This window comes from Leucoraja erinacea, chromosome 30, assembly GCF_028641065.1.
Source record: "Leucoraja erinacea ecotype New England chromosome 30, Leri_hhj_1, whole genome shotgun sequence".
In the NCBI taxonomy this organism is placed as follows: Eukaryota; Metazoa; Chordata; class Chondrichthyes; order Rajiformes; family Rajidae; genus Leucoraja; species Leucoraja erinaceus.
In genome coordinates this window covers 12,410,070-12,431,219 of record NC_073406.1, presented here as the reverse complement: position 1 = coordinate 12,431,219, position 21,150 = coordinate 12,410,070, and the positions used below count along the sequence as shown (strand labels likewise).

At 42.9% G+C, this 21,150-nt stretch overlaps 1 protein-coding gene across 1 annotated transcript in view; it reads right to left on the bottom strand.

Annotated features, from left to right (window-relative positions):
- disp3 (dispatched RND transporter family member 3) overlaps window positions 1–21,150 on the bottom strand; it is a 284,882-nt gene that overhangs the window by 91,361 nt on the left and 172,371 nt on the right. Inside the window, exon 5 of the mRNA XM_055659011.1 lies at window positions 7,110–7,246. Coding sequence (XP_055514986.1) covers window positions 7,110–7,246 — 137 coding nt within the window. The remainder of the gene's footprint in view (window positions 1–7,109; window positions 7,247–21,150) is intronic.

Genomic DNA, 21,150 nt, shown 5'->3' with positions numbered 1-21,150 from the left:
GGCAGCTTGTTCCATACACCCACCACACAATTATCCAATCATCTCCATTCTGGCCAGCTATAGTATTGTCACTGGATAATGAAGACATTTACCCTAGTCTAACAGACGATGAAGGAGTTATGGGCTGGGGATGGAAAAGAGGTGAATAATATTATCACGCAATGTGTTATTATGATCTAGAATGGGGTTCATGAAAGCGTGGAGAAAAAAATTCAAGAGAAACTTTCACAAGTTAATTGGATAGATGGTTGAAGTAGATATATTTGCACAGCCGCAGGCAAAATGCAGGGGGTGTCACTACTTGAATAGCTCTTTCAAAGAGATGCCACAGGTATAACAGATCAAATGACATCCTTCCCCGCAGTGTGGTTTTACCCTGCTGTGTTTTATGTCTTTGGTTGCACAGTCTGGGAGAGTCATGAATTCTGATAGATTTTGGGACAGAAGAGAGTTTCAGTGAACGCATTTCATTCCGGAAGGAGTGTTCTCACAACGGCGTTCTCAAGGAACACACTTGTGTTCCCAAGGAATCAATATTTATATAGAGAGGTGTATACAGTTGTGTAGAATCATGAGAGGAACAGATCAAGTGGACCCACACAACCTCTTGCCCAGAGTAGGGGAATTGAGAAGCAGAGGGCACAGGTTTAAGGTGAAGGAGGAAAGGTTTAACAGAAGTCTGAGGGGTAACTTTTTTGTACAAAGGGTGATGAGTGTATGGGACAAGCTGCCAGAGGAGATAGTTGAGGCAGGTACTATTGCAATGTTTAAGAAACATTTAGACAAATACATGGATAGGACAGGTTTAGAGGGATATGACTCAAATGTAGGTAGATGGGATTGGTGTAGATGGAACATGGTGGCTGGTGTGGGCAATTTGGGACGAAGGGCCTGTTTCCACGCTGTAAGACTCTATGATTCTACGTCAACATTGGAGATTAAAAGCAAACCCGTGTCAATGAGGCTGGAGGCAGCAACATTAGAGTCTGTGCCACCCATATAGGCCAAACTGGGTAAAGGAGACAGATTTGTTTATTTTTATTTTCTTCTTCATTTAAAACAAAATGGCACCACTGAATTTCTGTTCGCTGAAAGCAAGATAAACCTTTGGTGATGATTCAACTACCTACGATCACATCACAAACTAGAGGATTACAATCTCATTCTCCCTGTCTATGGTGCTTCACCATTAGCATGTTTCCAACACTGGTAAACAATATAGTATTTAATTGCAGTTTACTAAGTTCAGAAGTTCTAGGAGCAGAATTAGGCCATTTGGCCCATCAAGTCTACTCCGCTATTCAATCATGGCTGATCTATCTGTCCCTCTCAACCCCATTCTCTTTCCTTCTCCCCATAACCCCTGACACCTTTACTATTCAATAATCTGTCAATCTCTGCCTTATAAATATCCATTGATTTGGCCTCCACAGCCATCTGTGACAATGAATTCCACAAACTCACCACTCTCCAACTGAAGAAATTCCTCCTCACCTCTAAAGGTACATCCTTTTATCCTTCTGGTCCTAGACTCTCCCACTAGTTGAAACATCATCTCCGCATTCACTCTATCCAGACCTTTCTCTATTCGGTAAGTTTCAAAGAAGTCCCCCCTCATCTTTCTAAACTCCAGCGAGTACAGGCCCAGTGCCTTCAAATGCTCATCGTATGTTAAATCCCGATCATTCTCGTAAACCTCCTCTGGACCCTCTCCACGCTAGCACATCCTCAGATATGGGGCCCAAACGTACTCACAAATGCGATCTGACCGGTGTCTTATACAGCCTCAGCATTACATATTTTCTTTTAGTATTCTAGCTCTCTCGAAATTACATTCGCCTTCCTGAATATTTATTCTTCAAAAATCAAAATATTTTCAGAAATTTAAGATGTATTTTGCTAGAAACATTGATGCAGAACTTCAGAACTATTTATATTCGGGCTGACAGGCTATGTAACTAACCCTTTGCTATTTTAGTGCCCTTACTTCAAAGCGCTTGGCTTGTCATGTGTAAAATAGGAACATCTATTCAATTCTGCCTGTACAATGTTCCTGTTCTTGTGAAGAGCACTACAGCAGAGATATTCAACATCACAGTCATGAAATTCACTTCAGAATTTGACATCAATTGAAGATGTTGTAACTACTGCAACTGATGTGTTAACTGATAGATTTGATTTCCTGCCACACGCTGTGTCACATTGGCAAGTTTTCTCAAAGTTCATTGTTGCCGCCTTTATGGTTAACTGGTGTGTGGCCAATCCATCTCCAAGACTGACCAATATTAAAAAATTATAGGGAGCAAAGCCCGCATCCACTTATATTCTGTTAGATTTAGCTTTTGGCACAAAAGGAATCTAGGGATATGGGGAGAAAGCAGGAACGGGGTACTGATTTTAGATGATCAGCCATGATCATATTGAATGGCAATGCTGGCTCGAAGGGCCGATTGGCCTACTCCCACACCTATTTTTCTATGTTTCTGTATTTTTTAATTGCCCTCAGAAGAAAACGTTTTGCACAGATCAAGATCGATAGACTCAGACCCAAGATGGCGCCCAAACCGGGCGACTATTTTGTGCGAGCCACAGAAGCAGATCTACAATCACATATTACAATCGCTCCACACTCTTAAATCTCTATTTCTGCTGCAACATTTGACCTTGCACTGAACGTTACTTCCTTATCATGTGTCTATACACTGTAAAAGGCTCGGATGTAATCATGTGTTGTCTTTCCGCTGACTGGATAGCACGCAACAAAAGCCTTTCAATGTACGTCAGTACATGTGACAATAAAACTAAACTGTAACTGTAAAGGGGCTATCCCATTTGGGCAACCTAATTGGCGAGTTTAGAAGAGTTTTGGAGAGTTTGAAAAAATGTCATGCGGAAGACCTCCTTCGACCACGTAGAAGACCTCCTTCGACTATGTTGAAGATTAGCTTCGACTAGCTACGACTAACTTCGGGAAAATTAGACACCGAATAGTGGAGAATGAAGACGACCTCCTTCGATCTCCTTCGACTATGATGAAGACTATCTTCGACTACCCTTGATTACCTACGACTAACATGCCGACCTACTACGACTAAACCTACGAGTAAAAGCAAGTATCTGGTAGACATGTTGCAGTCTTCAATACTTGATTCTCCAACTTTATGTGTCACAATTTGCATTTCTATCAGTATCAGAATTGCCCTTTCTGCCTGCCATTCACCTGTGATATTTGTCCTAGAGTTTTTCTCTCTCCGTCAGTACAGCCTGAGCTGCTGGGCACATCGCACAACCCCACACTTCCCCACACATCAACCCATTTGACAGGGTCACAGATATCCTCATTGTTCCCTTCCAGTCACCTTCTCAGCAACTTACCACTGACCACCATCAGTGTGAAAAAATGCCACTAAGATTCCTATTAAATGTTTCTCCACTCAACATAAATATCGGGTGGCACAGTGGTAGAGCTACTACATTACAGCGCCAGAGACCCGGGTTTGATCCTGACTACGGTTGCTGTCTGCACAGTAAATGTAGGCTAATTGGTTTGGAATAAATGTAAATTTTCAATAGAGCGTGTAGGATAGTGTTAGTGCGTGGGGGTCGCTGGTCGGCACGGACTCAGTGGGCCGAAGGGCCTGTATTTCTGTGCTGTATCTATGTGTCCTTCAGCTTAAGACATCCCTACCCTGGGGAATAGACCCTGTGGATGTAAAATGGCAGGAGCGGGATGCTGTGGACTTACAGTGTTCATCTATTGTGTTCTGGCACAGTCTCCAGCGAATTCTATGGTCATTGAAGCCGAGGTTCCTTAGAGTGTTTACTTTATGGAACTCGATGTAAAGTCATGTGGATCCGAACATCTGTACTGCATGGAAAAACACATCGACTCTTCTCCAGTAGCTGCCAGTGTTCCTGAAATGGTGCTGACATGGATTCTGCTCTCAGTTTTACTGGTAATTTGATTTGTTTCCTCAATTGAAGTGGTGAATATAAATGAATACTTTGACCATCCACTTAAATCAGGGAATGCTTCAGTAAGCAAGTCTCAGATATTACTTTTCTTCACTTTGTCCAATCCAACTCTTCTGCTCAATACTCATGTTTTTGTTAGCAATTTTAAAATTACAAATAGATTTTGCTTTCACCGAATCGTGCCACAGAATCGTACACTCAACACAGTTGTTGTGCAGAAGAGTTTCTTATATCTTAATTCTATTTGTGATTGTGTGAATTATTTTGCTGCACACTAGCACCATTTGTAATCTAATTGTGACCCTTCATACCCATGTGTAATCAGGTTGGGACATTTTCTTATTTAGAGGCATGGGTTTCATGGTGGCACAACAGTAGGTTTGCTGCCTGACAGGGCCAGAGCCCTAGGTTCATCCCTGACTACGGGTGCTGTCTGTACGGAGTGTGTACATTCTCCTAATGACCTGCGTGGGTTTTCTCCAGGAGCTCCGGTTTCCACCCACTCGCCAAAGATGTACAGGTTTGTCGGCTAATTGGCTTGGTGTAATTGTAAATTGTCCCTAGTGTGTGTAGGATAGGGTTAAGGGCCTGTCCCACTTCCACGACCTAATTCACAACCTTTTTTACTCGTGGACATCTTTCATCAGGCTAGAAAAACGCCCCGACCTACTTGATGACACGAGTACCTACGACTAGCACCACGACCTACCTACGACCTCCTACGACCTTGTGACGACCATGCTGCGAGTATGAGTGATGGGCAAACTTGGCAGAGGTCGTAAATTAGGTCGTGAAAGTGGGACAGGCCCTTTAGTGTGCGGGTATCGCTGGTCGACGCGGACAAGTGGGCCGTAGGGCCTGTTTCTGTCCTGAATTTCTAAGCTAAATTAAATATGAAGTTCCATTTCATAAACACAAAGCCCTTATGAATGGTATCACTAAAAGTTAAACTACATTTCACTTTTTATCTTTCTAAAAATGAGAAAGATTATTATTTTGGGTAGACGATTTTCTTTGCATTATGGCAGTATTAACAAAAAGATAAAGGTAATTTTACATTTATATACCTTTCATGACAAGGGATCCCCAATGTTCTTTACACCCAGAAATACATTTTTGAAAGATAGGGTAATGAACTGATAATATTTGTAAAGTGAATGTGGTATAAACATTGGCTGGGACATCAGAGACATACCACAAGATATTTGTATCCTGTTATAGGATCTTTCCCATTTACTTCAAGCAGCAGGCAGAATCTCAATTTAATACCTTTGGTCAATGATAACACCTCTGACAGTGCAAGATTTTCTCAATACATCAGCTGAATGTCAGTTTAAACAGTGTGTCTGTCTCTGATAAGTCAACCCCATGCTTGCAGGCAAAGCAGGCAAATGGCTTTCATACAAAGGTTAATCTGAAAAAGGTGGTTTCACATGCCTGGCGGCATTGGAATTAGACCTTATTAATTTATCCCATGAATTATTCAACTGTCCCGAATTAATTTATCTCGTAATTTTCCAATTGATATCGGGAGGTAAAACCAGGCCAGTTAAATCCATGGGCAAGAGTTGACAAATGTGCTTGCCTCCTTGAAGTTCCCACCCTCATCCAGATATAGAAACATAGAAAATAGGTGTAGGAGTAGGCCAAGGCCCTTCGTGCTGAAATTGGCCCTTCAAAAGGACTTTTTTCCTTTCGAGCCATAATCATTCAATTTAATCATGGCTGATTATCCTAAATCAGTACTCTGTTCTGGCTTTTACCCCATATCTCTTGATTTCGCTAGCCCAAAGAGCTAAATCTAACTCTCTCTTGAAACCATCCAGTGAATTGGCCTCCACTGCTTTCTGTGGCAGATAATTTCACAGATTCACAACTCTCTGGGTGAAAAAGTTTTTCCTCATCTCAGTCCTAAATGGCCTACCACTTATTCTTAAACTGTGACCCCTGTTTCTGGACTCCGCCAACATCAGGAACATTTTTCCAGCATCTCACCTGTCCAATCCTCTAAGAATGTTATATGTTTCGATAAGATCCCCTCTCATTCCAGTGAATACAAGCCCAGTTAACTCATTCTTTCATCATACGTCAGTCCTGCCACCCCGGGAATTAACCTGGTAAACCTACGCTGCACTCCCTCAATAGCAATAATGTCCTTCCTCAAATTAGGAGACCAAAATTGCACACATTACTCCAGTTGCGATCTCACCAGGGCCCTGTACAACTGCAGTGGGACCTCCTTGCTCCTAAACTCAAATCTTCTCGCAATAAAGGCCAACATGCCATATGCTTTCTTCACTGCCTGCTGTACCTGCATGCTTACTTTCAGATGCGGCGTGTAATGGAAGGAACTGCAGATGCTGGTTTAAACCGAAGATAGACACAAAAAGCTGGAGTAACTCAGCCAGCATCTCTGGAGAAAAGGAATAGGTCTGAAGAAGGGTCTCGACCCGAAAAATCACCTATTCTTTTTCTCCAGAGAAGCTGTCTGACCTGCTGAGTTACTCCAGCTTTTTGTGTCCAAATGCAGCAAGAACCTTGTACCTTTCGATAGGGCTGAGGCTCCTCTGGAACTATCTGGCGGTCTCTTCTGCAGTCACACCGTCTTGTCCCGAACCACTTGTCAATTTAGAGGCGGTTGATATAGGGGGTGTGACTGCCTCCTGAAATAGCATGTCCAGGTAATTCTCCCCTCCCTGCGGTGTCGCAGCGTTTAGTACAGTTTAGTTTGGTTCAGAGATACAGTGTGGAAACAGGCCCTTCGGCCCACCGAATCCGTGCCGACCAGCGATCCCCACATGCTAACACTATCCTACACAAACTAGGGACAATTTACAATTACACCAAGCCAAATAGCCTACAAACCTGTACATCTTTGGTGTGTGGGAGGAAACCGGAGATCTCGGAGAAATTCTCGGCGTTGCAGTGCGTCAGGTTACCTGGACATGGCTATGTCCCACAATGTCTTACTTGCAAAAGGAACAGGGCAACATTCAAGCTGAGATATTGCTGTTCTCTCTCCAGCAGCAGCAATTAATTACACGTGGTGTTACAACATCAAACACAGGGGAATAATAACAATGTACACCACAAGGAAAAAGTATCAATGGTTCAAATTGGGAGTGACCACTCACCTGAAAATGAGGTGAGAACATACACCAGGACTGCTATACATCCACTGCTAATAAAAGCCAGCAACATGTCATTCTTAAAGGTTCGTCTCACTTCATAGTCAAACAGGTCTGTTCCACCGTAGAGAACTTTCACCTTCCTGCAAAAGGAATGAACAAAATGAGGACGTAGATTGGCACAAATGTTTGACTGCATATGACTCACGACAAAAATGTACTTATCCAATTTCTCCCGCTACAAAGCACAGCAGGAGACGTCATTTGCGATCACTGTTCTGTGGCTGCTTTCAGTTTTGTTGAATCACGTACTAGAAACACCCTCTGCATCTCGAAGCTGAGCGCGCTCTCACCATTTAGCCAAAGTGTTTTGCTTTTCCGTCTAAAATGAGCAGTTTTGCACGTTCCCACATTCTGCTCCATTTGCCAGATCTTTGTCTTTTCAATCAATTGCGTCATTGAGATATCCAGCACTGAAACAGCCTCTTCGATCTACTCAGTCCACTCCAACCATGAACCACCCATTTACACAATTTCTACATGAATCTCACATTTTTATTTTCTCCTCCCGGACTCTGCCACTAAGCAACACACTCGGGGCAATTGACATTGGCCAATGAACCTACCAACCCACATCCCTTTTTCCCTTTTTATGGATCTGCACACTGTGAATGGCCCGATGGTAATCAGGTATTGGCTTTCCGCTGGCTGGTTAGCAGGCAACAAAAGCTTTGCACTGTACCTCGGCACTCGTGACAATAAACTAAGCTGAACTGAACTGTCAAATAGCTTTGATATGTGGGAGGAAATCTGAACTCCCAGTGGAAAGCAATGTGATCATCAGGGCGGGGAAGAACACCATTCCCTCTTCTCATCTCTCCCGTCAGGCAGAAGGTACAAAAACCTGCAAGCACTTATCACCAGATTCATGAATAGCTTCTTCCCTGCTGTTATCAGACCACTCTTATTATAAACTAGGGTGAGATCGGAATCTCCTTCATTGCAACTCTTGCAATGTTTCTATCTGCACATCCTCTGTATTTGTAACACTACAATGCAGTAACACCATGTTCTGAACTTTGGCATTGTTCTCTCTGCACTACCTGTTGTACCGGTGTGTGACATGATTGGACTCGTGTAAAGTATTAGACTGGATAGCATGCAAAACATAATTTGTCACAGTTTCTCGGTACATGTGCAATAACAAACCAATACCCATAATGTGCAACCTCCAAACAGACGGGAATGGATGCCAGGGCTAAACCTGGGAGCTGAGAGGTGGTGGCCATTATATCCCTACATAATTTTACAGTCTGTTGTGTTTAAGAAGGAACTGCAGATGCGGGAAAATCGAAGGTACACAAAAATGCTGGAGAAACTCAGCGGGTGCAGCAGCATCTATGGAGCGAAGGAAATAGGCAACGTTTCGGGCCGAAACGTTGCCTATTTCCTTCGCTCCATAGATGCTGCTGCACCCGCTGAGTTTCTCCAGCATTTTTGTGTAACTTTACAGACTCCTCTTCACAACATACTTTTCTATCTGTTTTTGTCTCATCAGCAAATTTAGCAGCTACTTCTTAGATGCTGTCATCCAAGTTAATTATATATTGAAAGAAGTTGAACCCCCCACACTGATGTCCATATCTTCCAAATTCATATCTTCCCACCCCATTCTCTAATTGTTAGCCAGCCAATTTTCTATCCATGCAACTATGTTACCTTTTCCTCCTCCATGCACTTTTATTTCCTACAATCTCCTTTGATGCAGCAATGTATCATTCCCTTATCATGTATCTGCACACTGTGAATGGCTTGATGGTCACCATGTATTGTCTTTCCGTTGGCTGGTTAGCAAGCCACAAAAGCTTTTCACTGTACCTCGGTACACGTGACACCAAACTAAACTGAACTGAACAATCAAAATAACTTCTGTATATCTACGCACAGTAGATCCACCCATTACTCTTTGTCCAAAGCACACAGGTACTTCATTCAAGGAACAACAAACTGATCAAATTAATTTACCCCATATGAAACTGTTGGCTTGTCCGATTATGCGCAGTGGTGAATAGCCCCAAGTGTGCAGCCCCTCCCCATCTTCTTGGGTACCAGCAAGAGTTCCCCAGCAAGAGTTCCTATGTTGGAAAGCAGATTAAAACCCCCTTTCGTTCAATCTCAGCATCCATCTATCTCCTTCAGAAGATTGCCTTTTACTGCACCAAAATGATACATCCAATTTGTCATATATGTATATAAATAAATAACTCAGGTTCACTTTCGGGCTGATTCAGATTGAGAGAATCTGAAAGAAAACTGGCAGAAGTTAGATCTAAGCAAACGTCGGAACAAAAGATTTCACTCGGCAGCCTCCAACACAAACGTTGTCCCAGTTCCATGCACACTGTGACTGAATACTAATTAGGCCCACCAATGCTAACCCTGTGCCTTTTCTTCAGAGCATGTTGTAATCCCTTAATCCCGTTTATATCAAGCCACAGATCGGTATTTTAATTGCTGTGTTAATGTGTTGACAATATACAGTCTGAGACTCCAAGCCAAAGTACAAATGATCCTGTTTATTCGTCATGTTTCCAGTTTATTTAACTTGCTTGCAGGTAATGGAGAACAGAACAGCATGACGCCTTCTTGGCATCCGATTTGTTGACTCCTGCTTTAGTACTAGAGGCTTTCTTCATGAATATTTGATACTGTCTCCAAAAACACCATTTCCTCTTTTAATTGTATGTACTTTATAAAGGGTGAAGGCCGCTCATTTACTATGCGCTGGAGAATCTAATGCCCAATTAGTTCCCAAGCATTCGAGGCAGCCAAACAGAAAGGGAAAGGCTGCAAAGAACTGTACAATAGTCTGTAAATGTAGTTGCGTGGATCGTTAGAGAGAAGGTAAAAAGGCTGGTTAGCCTGGATTTGTTTGAATTGACTCCACCTGGGATGTAACCTGTCCTTTCTCCTTTCCACATAATTATGAATGTGGATTTTCAACGATTTCTATATTCCACGCAGTCAAAGGATTTGGATTTTTGGAGGGTTACAGCAGTGAAACAGGCTCTACGAATCAATTCCAACAAATGGTCACCGCCATGTTATGCCACCTTCTCTTCCACTCCCGACATACCAGGGGCAATGTACAAATAAACAATTAACACAATGACGCAACGGTAGATTTGCTGCTTTACAGCGCCATAGACCCGGGTTCAATCCTGACTACGGGTGCTGTCTGTATGGAGTTTGTACGTTCTCCTTGTGACCGCATCGATTTTCCCCGGGGGCTCCCGTTCTCTCCTGCACTCCAAAGATGTACAGACTTGTTAGGTTAATTGGCTTTGGTAGAAATTAGTAAATTGTCCTGAGTGTGGGACAGTGTGACTGTACGGGGTGATCGCTGGTTGGCGCCGACTGGATGGGATGAAGATCCTGTTCCCGCCCTGCATCTCAAAAAAACCCCCCTACATATTCACACATCATGGAGATGTGAGAAGAAATCGGAGCACCTGGAGGAAACCCACGTGGTCACTGGGAGAAAGTGCAAACTCCACACAGACAGCACCCGAGGTCAGGATCAAACCTGGGACTCCAGCTCTGTGCAGCAGCTCCACCTCCACATTGCCACAACAGTCTTGTGCATTGGTCGTATGCAAAAGTTCCAAATTCTAATCATGGATTTTAACAAAACACAATTAAACCATTTAAATAATCGGAGTAATATCTCAGTCGATGGAGCAGACTGAAGATTTTCATAATACTGTGGTAGTGCACTTTTTCCTCATGAATGCCACGGTGAAAACCAGGTTCTGGGCTCTGTCAATAATACAGAATTTGCAAATGGCGAATTTCATAAATCCCCAGACAGTCCAGGTTCTGGACTCGCCCAACATTGGGAACATTTTTCCTGCATCTAGCTTGTCCAGTCCTTTTATAATTTTATATGTTTCTATAAGATGCCCTCTCATCCTTCTAAACTCCAGTGAATACAAGTCTAGTCTTTTCAATCTTTCCTCATATGACAGTCCCGCCATCCCAGGGATCAATCTCGTGAACCTACGCTGCACTGCCTCAACCACAAGGATGTCCTTCCTCAAATTAGGTGACCAAAACTGTACACAATACTCCAGATGTGGTCTCACCAGAGCCCTATACAACTGCAGAAGAAAGGCAAAAACTGAGCTGCCAGGCCACCCAGAGACGCCAGTGCTGCCTCTTCAACCACCATGCTGAGCCACCAGAATATACCTGAAACCGCCAGCATCCTTCCAGCTACATTCCTTCTGCCGGCTTCACAATTCGTTCACAATTTAATCCTTTTATCTCATGCCTTCCGATTTTTCATCTCTGGGCTCTGTCTAACTATCTGCCTTTTACCCCCACCCAACCCCCCCTCCACATCCCACTTGTATCAAATTATTAGCTTCCAGGCTTTGTCTTGCAACCCCCTCCCAATCAATGTGAAGAAGGGTCCCAACCTGAAATGTCACCTAACCTTGTTCTCCAGAGATGCTACCTGACTTGTTGAGTTACTCCAGCACTATGTGTCCTTTTTTCATATATGCCCAGCACCATTGGGAAGGAAGGCATGATCACGCCCAGTATTCTATCCAAAAGTTTCTTCAACACTAACCCAGTCTTCAGGCAAAACAACACATCAACACCTGTATTCAGAACAATGGCACATCATGGACTAGGTCATTTTATGAAGACAGGATGGAGGAAGGATTCAAAGAACCCATATCATGGGAGGGATTGATGACTACCCGCTGCACATCACTTGGAGGAATCCGTCATGTCCATCACAAATGCACAAAACAACCCAAAGGTCCCATCTGGTATTTTGGTATGCACCTTTAACATAGTTTGCATCAACAAGGGTACACGTCAGCAGTTTCAAGACCTGCAACATGTCAATAGCAAAGGCAGAGTCGAGACTGACAACATCAATTTCAGTGCGGCTGTACACAGGGAACTACAGCACAGCTTGCTGATCCTCAGCAGTTCTTGCTTTTGCGACTTTCACAAAAAAAACATAAGAGTGACACACAGTGTTAGTTTCATGCCAAAGAAAGCCTACAGCAATTCCTGGCCATGGGTCTCTAATTCTGACCGCCTACTACTGCGATGGTATTCTATTCATCTCTGTTAAATTCAGGGCTAACATGTCAGATGTTCAGCAGCTCATCCTCTGTTAATGCACAAACAGTATAGAACTAGAGTGGGACATTTGATCGATGATCAGTGTGGCCTCAAAGATAGACACAAAAAGCTGGAGTAACTGAGCGGGACAGGCAGCATCTCTGGATAGGAGGAATGGGTAAAGTTTCCAGTTGAGACCCTTCTTCAAACCATTGTCTGTCCCGCTGAGTTACTCCAGCATTTTGTGTCTATATTCAGTTTAAACCAGCATCTGCAGTTCCTTCCTACACATCGGTGAGGATTAGGCTGGTCGAAGGACTTGTTTCCATTCTGCATCTTTCTTTCAATTCATCGATTCTTCTTAAGCTCTTCCTTCAGGTCTCTTCGACGATGGGGAGGTCAATACGAGTGATGGATCGAGCAATATCTACCAGTTTCAGCAGCCTTTGCTCTATTGTGTTTGACCGAGCCAGGTCATGATATATGATACAACCAGTCTACATACTACCTGTAGAGGTTCCATACAGTATAAGGTGAAATGCCAAAATTCCTCAATCATCCGAGGAATTAGAGAGTAATGCCTTTTCATCTCCCTTTTGAACCTTGCAATTACATCTACTTCCAGCACCACACCTAACATTGTATTCCAACCCTAACCCTGCGTATAACCTTCCCCCTTATTCATTTGGCCATTCATCTATATTCTGCACCCAAGTTCTTGACCTCGCTAAAAAACAAAATCAGTTGCTTTTATCTACTTGTCCCAAACCCTTCATAATTTTAAATACTTTTCACTAGCTTCTAATTTCCTTGGGGAACAACCCCAGTTTCTCATCTGTCCAAAAGCTCATTCCTGAAAATATTTGGTAAATCTCTTCTGCTCCCTCACCTATAGTAGGGTGCCTAGAGCATCGAGAGCATCCTTACCAACTGAATCACAGTATGGTATGGCAACTGCTCTGTCTCCGACCGGAAAGCACTGCAGAGGGTGGTGAAAATTGCCCAACGCATCACTCCCCTCCATTGAATCTGTCCAAAGCAAGCGTTGTCTGCGGAGGGCGTTCAGCATCGCCAAGGACTGCTCTCACCCCAACCATGGACTGTTTACCCTCCTACCATCCGGGAGGCGCTACAGGTCTCTCCGTTGCCGGACCAGCAGGTCCAGGAACAGCTTCTTCCCTGCGGCTGTCACTCTACTCAACAATGTACCTCGGTGACTGCCAATCACCCCCCCCCCCCCCCCCGACACTCCTTCCACAGGAAAATAAACTATGCCTGTATAAATGTAAAAAGATTTATTTATTGAAATCATATTCTATGTCGCTCTTCCAGGGAGATACTAACTGCATTTTGTTGTCTCTGTACTGTACACTGACAATGACAATTAAAGTTGAATCTGAATCTGAATCTGAATCTAGAACTGGACACACTACAGCAGTACACAAGTGTTTAATAAAGGTGTATCATGATTTCCTTGCTCTTATATACTTTGCCACTATATATATATATATTTGTGTGTGTGTGTTAAAACCCATGTTCTTGTGCCCCATTTAGTACTATGCACTTTGGATAATATTGTCCCTCCTCATTCTACTTTCCAAAATGTAACACTCTTAATTTCTCTGCACTAATGCTCATCTGCCACCTATCTCCCTTGTTCGTATCTTCTTCAAATCTCTTACCATCCCATGTCTGGACTTTTTATGTCACATCTGAAAATGTGGCAATAGTGCCCGATACACAAAGCCCAAATCATTAATATATATTAACTTCACAGCACTGTCTTTAGGAAACTTTGCTTGACCACTTCCCTTCGATTGTAATCATGTTCCTTGATTAGTACGGGTGGCAGAGGTTAATGGGAGAAGGCAGAAGAATGGGGTTAGGAGGGAGAGATAGATCAGCCATGATTGAATGGCAGTAGAATTGACAGGCTGAATGGCCTAATTCTACTACTATTCCTTATGCTGACTGGTTAGCAGGCAACAAAAGCTTTTCACTGTACCTTGGTACACGTGACAATAAACTAAACTGAACTGAAACAGAACTTCTGTTCAACCAAGAAGCAATTCACTATCTCTCTATTTCCAATCAGTCGGCTTTTCGCAGCTAGTGAGAATATTAAGAGCGTGTGCATGGACAGGTGGTGCAATGTCATTAAATTACAAGGCATCATAAACTAAGCTTCAGAAAGGAACCCTGCGAGTTTGGCAGAATGCGAGTTGGCAGAAGCAGGGAAATGTAACAGCATATTTTATGAGCAGCATAAAACTACCTGGATAATTGAAGATGGAAAAGACCATAAATATGCAAATGAGGCACTGGCTGTAAAAGCACAAAAGTGGTGCTGAATTTGTACAAGACATTAATTGGGTCACAGTTAGAGTTCTTGAGCACCCAGAGAGAGAAAAAGATTAATGAGAATGGCAGAAATGCTGAGGTCACGATGAAAAGATAGGCTTGAGCAATGGTCTTCCCCCCCCCAGGGAACAAGGGACTTAATATAAGTTTTCAAATTTATGAAAGGCTCCAAGGAGGCAAATATTTCACAACTATTCCCACCCTTATGAATTGGATTGCCATTGCAAACAAGGTGCTAGCTATAACAATATCTTGCATGTACTCAACTATTGTGGCAGGCATTTCCACAAATAACAACTGAGCCAATAAATGTAATACAACTGGAAGGGTAACTGGGGAAAAAACAAGATAGATGTATGGAAACTAATGGAATTGTATAGAAGTACACAACTCCATTTAAGAAGTTACTACCCAGCTAACTGAGGAGGCCTGAATGGATTTCTGTACTCATGGTTCGATGGCTATAGTTAGGTGGAAAACCATTTTGTACATAAAAATATCCTCAAAACAATTGAGAGATAAATGCAATTAAATCTGTTTTTCAGTGTTAGTTGAAGAAAAACTGGCAACCAGAGTTCCTGCTTGTCTTTGAAGAAGGCAAACCCCTTCAAAGCACTAAAACTGGGAAATGGAACAGCTGTTGTGTAATCCAAAGAACAATTGTAGGTAACATTTCTTTACACTTATAGAACGTAAAACCGAATAGTAGAGTAACAGCCTAACAGCCCACAATATTTGTGCCGAACATGATGCCAAGTTGAAATAATTTTCTTAGCCTGCAGGTAAGCCATGTTCCTCCATTTCCTGCACATTCACGTGCTATCTAAAAGTCTCTTAAATGCCACTATCGTGTCTGCTTCCACCACCGACCCTGGCAGTTTGTTCCAGGCACCCATCGATCTCTGTGTATAAAACTCGCCCTGCACATCTCTTGGAGATACAGCATGGAAACAGGCCCTTTGGCCCACCAAGCCCATTCCGACCATTGATCCCCCAGGTCACATTGCTCCTTTGTTATCCCACTTACCCACTCTCTACCCCCCGGGGCAATATACAGAGGCCAATTAACCTACAAACGCACACATCTTTGGTATGTGGGAGGATTCCGGGGGAAACCCACGTGGTCACAGGAAGAACGTGTAAACTCCACACACACACAGAGCGCCTTGGATCGAGGCCGGCTGTCTGGCGCTGTGAGGCAGTGGCTCAATCAGCTGCGCCACTGTGCCACCCTAAATCTCCGTTAAAAATTGTCTCTGACTTCAAAGCTATGCCTTTTGGTCTTTGACATTTACACCCTGGGATTAAGGTTCTGACCGTTGGTCAGATCAATGCCTCATGAACTCAGAGTCTGTCACCTTGATGAAAGGGTGTGACCACAAAGCTCAAGGTTGGAGAAATTCCAAACTACTGAACTGATATCCCACTGGATGCTGATTTGTTTTAGCATTTTGGACAGGCAAACTAGTCAAGGTTTTTTACCTATGGTATCTGTTGGCGCTGTGCACCATGAGGCTGGTAACCTGGCATGTATTCCTGTCTTCTCCACTGCTACAAGCTGCGAGGTTTGGTGCGGGGAACCTGGTACTGGCAGTTCGGAGATGATCCTGTGCTGATCCCATTGTGGGCTGATCCTGGTGGGAACAGGCAGCAGTCACTCCGTGTCTTGACAGAGTGCTCTAATCCCACAAGTAGCTCTCATCACGTCCTCTTGGCTGTTTAGTTTAGTTTAGTTCAGTGATACGGCGCAGAAACAGGCCTTTCAGCCAGCCCACCGAGTCTGTGCCGACCAGCAATCGCCACATATCAACACTATCCTAAACACACCAGGGACAACTTAAAATGTTACCAAGCCAATCAGCCTACAAACCTGTATGTGTTTGGTGTGTGGGAGGACACCCACACAGGTCATGGGGAGAACGTGCAAACTCCATACCGACAGCACCCGTAGTCAGGATCAAACCTGGGTCTCTGGCGCTGTAAGGCAGCAACTCTACCGCTGCACCACCGTGCCGCCTGGCAGTTAAGGTGGATGCAGCTTCATCTCCTTCATCCCAGAGATAGACGCAAGTTCAGTGGCCAATGGGTCACTGCTGGATTTGCACTCGGGTTCGGCCATGTTGACTCTCAGCAACACCTTCCTCCTTCTGCCTAACATGATCATGAAACTTTTCAGTGATAATTCGCTGAATGGGTAGTCTGTGGGAACATGTCCCTACTATTGAGTTAGGCACCGGTGCAATTTGTCCTTTGCAACGTGGATAAGGTTACAGCTTACAATGAAATGATGGAAGCGGACAAAATCTATTGATCAACAGAACTTCATGATTTCTCCCTCCACACTCACCAGGCCTCTCAGATCCATGCTGGTGCTGGGCAACATATCAAACAGACATCTGCAGTTGGAAGTATTTGGCAATGTTATTTAATCTGCATCAACGAACATTACCAATTTGACCACCCCAGTTTATTAATTCCCTTACAATTCTGCTCCCTTTATTGTCTGGAATGACATCAATCTGAATTTACAATGAGACGAATTATTGACAGCACTACCATGCGATATTAGTGGAACCGGCTTTTAGTTCTTTCGTAAGTACCTTCGAATCTTTGATCCAATATCCTCCAGGATTTCAGAACTTTCTTTTGAACTGTGATCTCTCCGCTAATAATGCAATTAGGAAGAGTTACCATTTTTCCTACATCACAAGTTTCCTGAACCTGGGCAGCATTAATCCAGCAATATTGCTAATGGCTAACAAATGATTTTTCTTTCAATCCTATTTCCTACTCATTTGCAAAGTGGCCAATTGGACGATTTCAGATAACAGCATCAATAGAGTTCGATATTTCACCAGTTAATTATCCAATTTAAAATGCCAAGGGTCAGCAAGATAAATGCTCGTAATTGCAACATGGCTTTTTCTAGGAAAGCAAAAAAAAAACTATAGAAGTCTGAAAATAAATAGTAAATACTGGAAATGATCATCAGATCAAGGGTGGCCAATGCAGAACAAAGGAGGGCTAACCTTTCTTCAGAACTGGGGACCATAAGGTCGTAAGTGAAAGGACCCATCAAGTCTACTCTGCCATTCAATCATGGCTGATCTATCTCTCCCTCCCAACCCCATTCCCCTGTCTGTTCCCCATAACTCTTGACGCCCGTACTAATCAATAATCTATAGGTCTCTGCCTTAAAAAATATCCAGTCACTTGGCCTCCACAGCCTTCTGTGGCAATGCATTCCACAGATTCACCACCCTCTGACTAAAGAAATTCCTCCTCATCTTATCTTCCTTAAAAGAACGTCTTTTAATTCTGAGGCTATGACCTCTAGTCCTAGAGTCATCTAGACTCTCTAGTGGAAACATCCTCTGGAAACATCCTCTCCATTGGGGGTGTGGTGGGGTGGGGGGAAGCACCTCTAAGTTGGAATGGAGAAAGTAAAAGGGTGCGTGCCTTACAGCAGGCACCAAGAGGGACCGAACAATGCAAATGGTGGTTGGTGGTGGTTTGTTAACTGTAACTGACCTGCCTGGATGAAGTGTAATTATAAGGGCACTAATGTGGACAGGGAAGTGAGAAACAAAAAACTCCATTGGGACCACGAGATACAGAGCCCCAAATATGAAATAACAGAATATGGGAGAAATACCCAGCAGGTCAGACAGCATTTGTAGAGAAAAATAAAATAAACAGTTTATCTAAATGTTGATAACATACTGTTGATAACGCCAGGAATTTCCATATTTTGGTATTAATATCCATCAATTTCCACCACCCCAGGTACAATACTCACTTTGATATAGATAACTTCCAAAATGGCAAAGGAATTTTGACAAGTGTGTAAAATCGAATTTAATGGGTCTATGGGACAATAGCAGGAGTGCTGAGTTGCCCTGAAAGGTAAAACTGATGGGAACACTATAATAGATTCAAGGGTGATCGGCCATCAAAAGTTTACAGGTTTAGAACAGTGAAATGTTTTAACTACAAAAAGGAACTGAAGCATCAGTGTGCAAAGCCCAGGTGCAAATCCCAATACAGAATAAAGTCAGGAAAATAGGTTCTCAATGTAGATTCTACCCTGTAAAGAGAATTTACTTTTGCAGCGATTAACAATGGTCCCAGTGGTAACTTCAAGCTTGCTGCAAGCACACTTATTATTGTGTGTATGCCTGCGGGTATATCCCAGTGCTTCAAATCTCACAGCAAACATTACTGTGTTCAGTTAATGGGCGGCACGGTGGCACAGTGGTAGAGTTGCTGCCTTACAGCGCTTGCTATGCCTGAGGCCTGGGTTCGATCCCGACTACGGGTGCCGTCTGTATGGAGTTTGTACATTCTTCCCGTGACCGTATAGGTTTGCAGGTTAAATGGCATGGTATACATGTAAATTGTCCCTAGTATGTGTAGGGTCGTGTAATCTGCAGGGATTGCTGTTCATTGTGGACTTGATGGGCCGAAGTGCCTGTTTCCACGCTGTATCTCTCAACAAAACTAACTATGGACCGATTGACCATGGGAACATTCGTTAACATAACAGGTAAGTTATTTTACTTGGGGAATTCCTTCAGAATTCAGAAAATAACAGGCTAGTTAAGGAACGCCGATACTATAGAACTTTACATTTACACCTATATTACAGAAGAAACCTTGTACAAATTAAATTCATTGGTGAGCCTTATTTTTAGGGAAGAATTACCTACAAATCTGCAATATATTATCTGGGTCTTGCTGCAATTGGATGTAGACTGTTTCAATATCTGAGGAGTCTGCTGGCTCTCATACAAAAAAACAATTCCCCCATTAATTTTCACTGCAACCTATTCTCACCAATTCCCCAGGTCTACAAAAATAACAACGCACTATTTCCAGGAATACTTACTGAACAATGCCAACCAGTCCCTGCCACACATCCTGGTACAACCACCCCAGTACACAGGGCCCAATCTCTGTTCATTCATACCTTGATTTAACACCAGGAGACCTGCATTAATGAGAAGCTAACTGTTTTTCTAACCACCTTTGTTGACCAAAGCGCAAAACAAAATTCGTAACCCCAAATGTCCATTGTGCAGATGTAAAACCCATGGTTGCAAATTGAATTTTGCTCCAAGCAGCTCTTCAAATGTGGTTAATTTAAACTAAAACATTTCATTAATACTTTCAACTTTACTTTAGAGATACAGTGCAGATACAGGCACTACAAGCCTGTTACATCTTTGGATTAGTCCCACAACAGTAACTGGATTACAGTGAAAATATAAACATATTGCAGCTGAATTCTACTAACGGTTGCCTGGGAAATTCAAAACCAGCTCATCCAATTTAGAATGAGGAAAAATAAAAACATACATTGTAATCAGGGGTTGCACGGAATGATGATAGCATTATGAGGGGGAGAACTGGATATTTTTAGTGCCTTCCCTCACAGTGAATTCTGCTGTGGGGGGACGTTTCATGTTGATTTCTATAGTGTACTGTTCTGTGTCTTTTTTCTTTTTTTCTCTTTTTTGTTTTGTATGGATATATTGACATTTGATCTGTTCAATTAATTTAATCAATCTCTGTAAAGCACTTTGGTTCAAATACTGGTTTTGTTGAAAAGTGCTATATAAATAAAGATTATTATTATTATTATTATACCTTGCCTGTTGTTGGGTTGCTTTGGCCATTTATAATTGCATTCCTCTTTCACAACAGCAAAGGGTTGTGCATGCGACGTAGCCAGGTATGCAGAACATAATAGGTAATTTCCAGGAACATTTTTCAGTTAATAAATCAAAAGCACCAATAGGGATTTAAAATAAATTACTTTTACAGTATTTAAAACGATCTGCAAACTACAAAGAACATAAGAAATCAATAGGAAGGTGACCTTGAGGCACAGACGGGCAAAATACTCTTAACAATCAGTGCGTGTGAACTTTATCCAATTACTTTCAGGTCATGTATTTTCATGGTATTTCTAGGTTGGGCCTCAGGGAAAGACTGCAGAGATGTTTAGTTTAGCTTAGTTTAGAGGTACACTGTGGAAACAGGCCATTCGGCCCACTGAGTCCGCACCGACCAAAAATAAAGCATATCTTTATTGTAAGCAATTGGACAAAAATAAAATATGCAAGATGCTGAAAAACTGTCATTAATAAATAACGGTAGAGTTGGTGCCTTACAGTGCCAGTCACCCGGGTTCGACCCTGACTATGGGCGCTACAATATCTGCATGGAGTTTGCACATTCTCCTCATGACTAGCGTGGGTTTTCTCCAGGTGCTCAGATTTCCACGCATATCATGTTACATTTGGCATGCATGGTAATCTTTCCAAAATTTGAAGCAGTGGTACTACACAGTGTGGCACCGCGGAAAAAAAAAAGGTAGGACCACTATCTCACAGCGCCAGAGACTCAGGTTTGATCCTGATCTCAGCTGCTGTCTGTGTGGAATTCACACGTTCTCCCTGTGACCACATGGGTTTCCTCCGGGTGCTCTGGTTTCTTCCCAAAGACGTGTGATTTTTTAAGGTTAACCAGCCTCTGT